Source organism: Triticum dicoccoides, chromosome 4A (genome assembly GCF_002162155.2).
Source record: "Triticum dicoccoides isolate Atlit2015 ecotype Zavitan chromosome 4A, WEW_v2.0, whole genome shotgun sequence".
NCBI lineage: Eukaryota > Viridiplantae > Streptophyta > Magnoliopsida > Poales > Poaceae > Triticum > Triticum dicoccoides.
This window is the reverse complement of record NC_041386.1, coordinates 178,609,457-178,611,836: the sequence shown is the minus strand read 5'-3', so window position 1 is coordinate 178,611,836 and position 2,380 is coordinate 178,609,457. Positions and strand designations below refer to the sequence as shown.

The following is a 2,380-nucleotide window of genomic DNA, read 5'->3' as shown; positions in this document are numbered from 1 at the left end:
AGATCACTAAATGCATGTATGATAGCCTTAGCATAGATTGAAATTTGCAAATAAGAACGCCACCTTCTCGTCTAATACTACTTCATCGTCCAAAATACAAGCCGTATTTATATTGATGATAAATCTCTCATTTACGATATGTAGTCCATGGTTACAACATCATCATTATAGAGTACTCTATTACAGAGGTGTGTCATTTTCTCGTTTAATATAATAGTTATAGTTATTTCCGTCTGTCCGGTCGCCATCACGCTACTTTCCAAGATCATTTTTTAAAAGGATTGGCTCCTTCCCTCTATAAAACCATGGCTCCCCAACGTTTTAAGCGCTCCAGAAATCATTCTCAAAGCCTATAAAGCAGAAAGAACAGAGAGAAAGACACCGCGTCACCGGCGAACTCAAAGCGATGGACACCGCTCCTGCTCCCGCTCCCGCTAAGCCGTCCTTGTCCAGGAAGCCCTCGCCGTCGTTCCGCCTCCGCAACGGCAGCCTCAATGCCCTGCGCCTGCGCCGCGTGTTCGACCTCTTCGACCGCAACGGCGACGGCGAGATCACCCTCGACGAGATGGCGGCCGCGCTCGACACGCTCGGCCTCGGCGCCGACCGCGCCAGCCTGGAGGCCACCGTCGGCGCCTACATCCCGGCCGGCGCCGCCGGGCTCGGCTTCGAGGACTTCGAGGGCCTCCACCGCGCTCTCGGCGACGCGCTCTTCGGCCCCATCGTCGAGGAGGAGCCCGGCAAGGAGGGCGAGGCCGAGGACGAGGACATGAAGGAGGCGTTCCGGGTCTTCGACGAGAACGGCGACGGGTTCATCTCGGCGGCCGAGCTGCAGGCCGTGCTCAAGAAGCTGGGCCTGGCGGAGGCGCGGAACCTGGCGGCGGTGCAGGAGATGATCTGCAACGTCGACCGCGACCGCGACGGCCAGGTCGACTTCGGCGAGTTCAAGTGCATGATGCAGGGGATCACCGTGTGGGGAGCTTGACGGCGTCTTCCCTTGGTCCCATCTCCTGTTTCTCATGTATGTATCATTCCTAGACATTTTAGTTTAGGGTGATTTTTTCATGATCGAGCTTTCCACCGTTGACTCGATCTGGCGGTAGGTCTTCAGGATTTTGCTTGACAACCATGGTCACATCACACGCAAGCAGCAATTAGTTTCTTCGTTTATTTTCCAAACTCTTGTTAATTCGGAAACTGTATCAAAGACCTTGACCAGCCTCCCCCAAAAAAATTCTCTCCGCAGTTTCGTGCGGCTTTCCTGCTCCTGCCTAACCTGTTACTGCCGTTGCGCGTTGACGTGCGGTACTGTATTACATTTGGTCATTTGAATACTATAAATTTATTTGGCCAATGAAGCAAATATGTTCATGAATGTTTTTCTCTATGGTTCTCCTTTGGCAACAAATTTGACACCTGTTCCTCCTGAAAAACACTAGGACTTATTTATTACTAGGATTCACATGGGGAATTTTCCTCCGCGATTAGTATGGTACAAACTAGCACAAAAAAGAGAGAGTAGATATATTCAGTAGACAGTACTGTTTCTCGTCAAAAAAAAAGGAATAGTATGGTGCTAGTGCTAAGCACGCGAGGGTTGTTATACCAACCAGATGAATTTTCCTTTCTAAGAGGACCTACCAGTTGTTGAAAGCAACTTGTATCCACATGGTCTGCACTTCAATAGAGTTATAGACCTACAGCACTTCATTACGCGTCTTGCTTTGAGTCAAGTTTGTCGCAAGCCATCAAGCAATGTGTTCCTTTGGTTGTGCAGGTTCTAAGCATGGGAGGATCGGAACGAGGAACAACCACAAGATCCGTAGATCGCTTCAGAGTTCAGACCTTAAAAATGAAAGTCAGTCTTTAGGGTTGTGTAATTGTGTTGGTTTTTCAGTGCTAGGAAGTTGGTGTGTTCCTTAGAAGCTCAGAATGCAGCTCCTGGCTTGCAATTCTAGCGTGTCCTATTCTGTTCTACTAAGTTTTATCCTTCGTTCGTGTTACCATGTAGGTACTGTGCGTCTGATGTATGTGCCTTATAGTCCGATAATCTCTTAATCTCTTGTCAAGACTGTAGAATGTATTTGACTTCCCTAATATATTGGCATATTTGTTAATTTCCTGTGATTGTAGTTTTTGGCAAGAATTTATTTGAGCGCTTGGATTTTTTTTCACAATTTTAGAAAATCAACTAGTTATGGGGTGTCTAGATCAACAAAGAAAGGCCCAATTATCAATGTCAAACAAATCACGAGTTAGCTCAACATTCCATGGCTATTTCTAAGTTGCTAAATGTAGACAACATTTTCAGCCTGTTATACAGCCTATATGGCTATAGTAGTGGTATCGCACTAATGGGACAACAGACCGTTGTGACTACACA

At 47.3% G+C, this 2,380-nt stretch overlaps 1 protein-coding gene across 1 annotated transcript; it reads left to right on the top strand.

Annotated features, from left to right (window-relative positions):
* The first annotated feature begins 323 nt into the window (after window positions 1–323).
* Window positions 324–2,119, top strand: LOC119285591 (probable calcium-binding protein CML27). The gene is made up of 2 exons (XM_037564908.1): window positions 324–1,018; window positions 1,775–2,119. The coding sequence occupies exon 1, from the start codon at window positions 407–409 to the stop codon at window positions 980–982; it is 576 nt and encodes a 191-aa protein (XP_037420805.1). The 5' UTR covers window positions 324–406; the 3' UTR covers window positions 983–1,018; window positions 1,775–2,119.
* The last annotated feature ends 261 nt before the right edge of the window (window positions 2,120–2,380 follow it).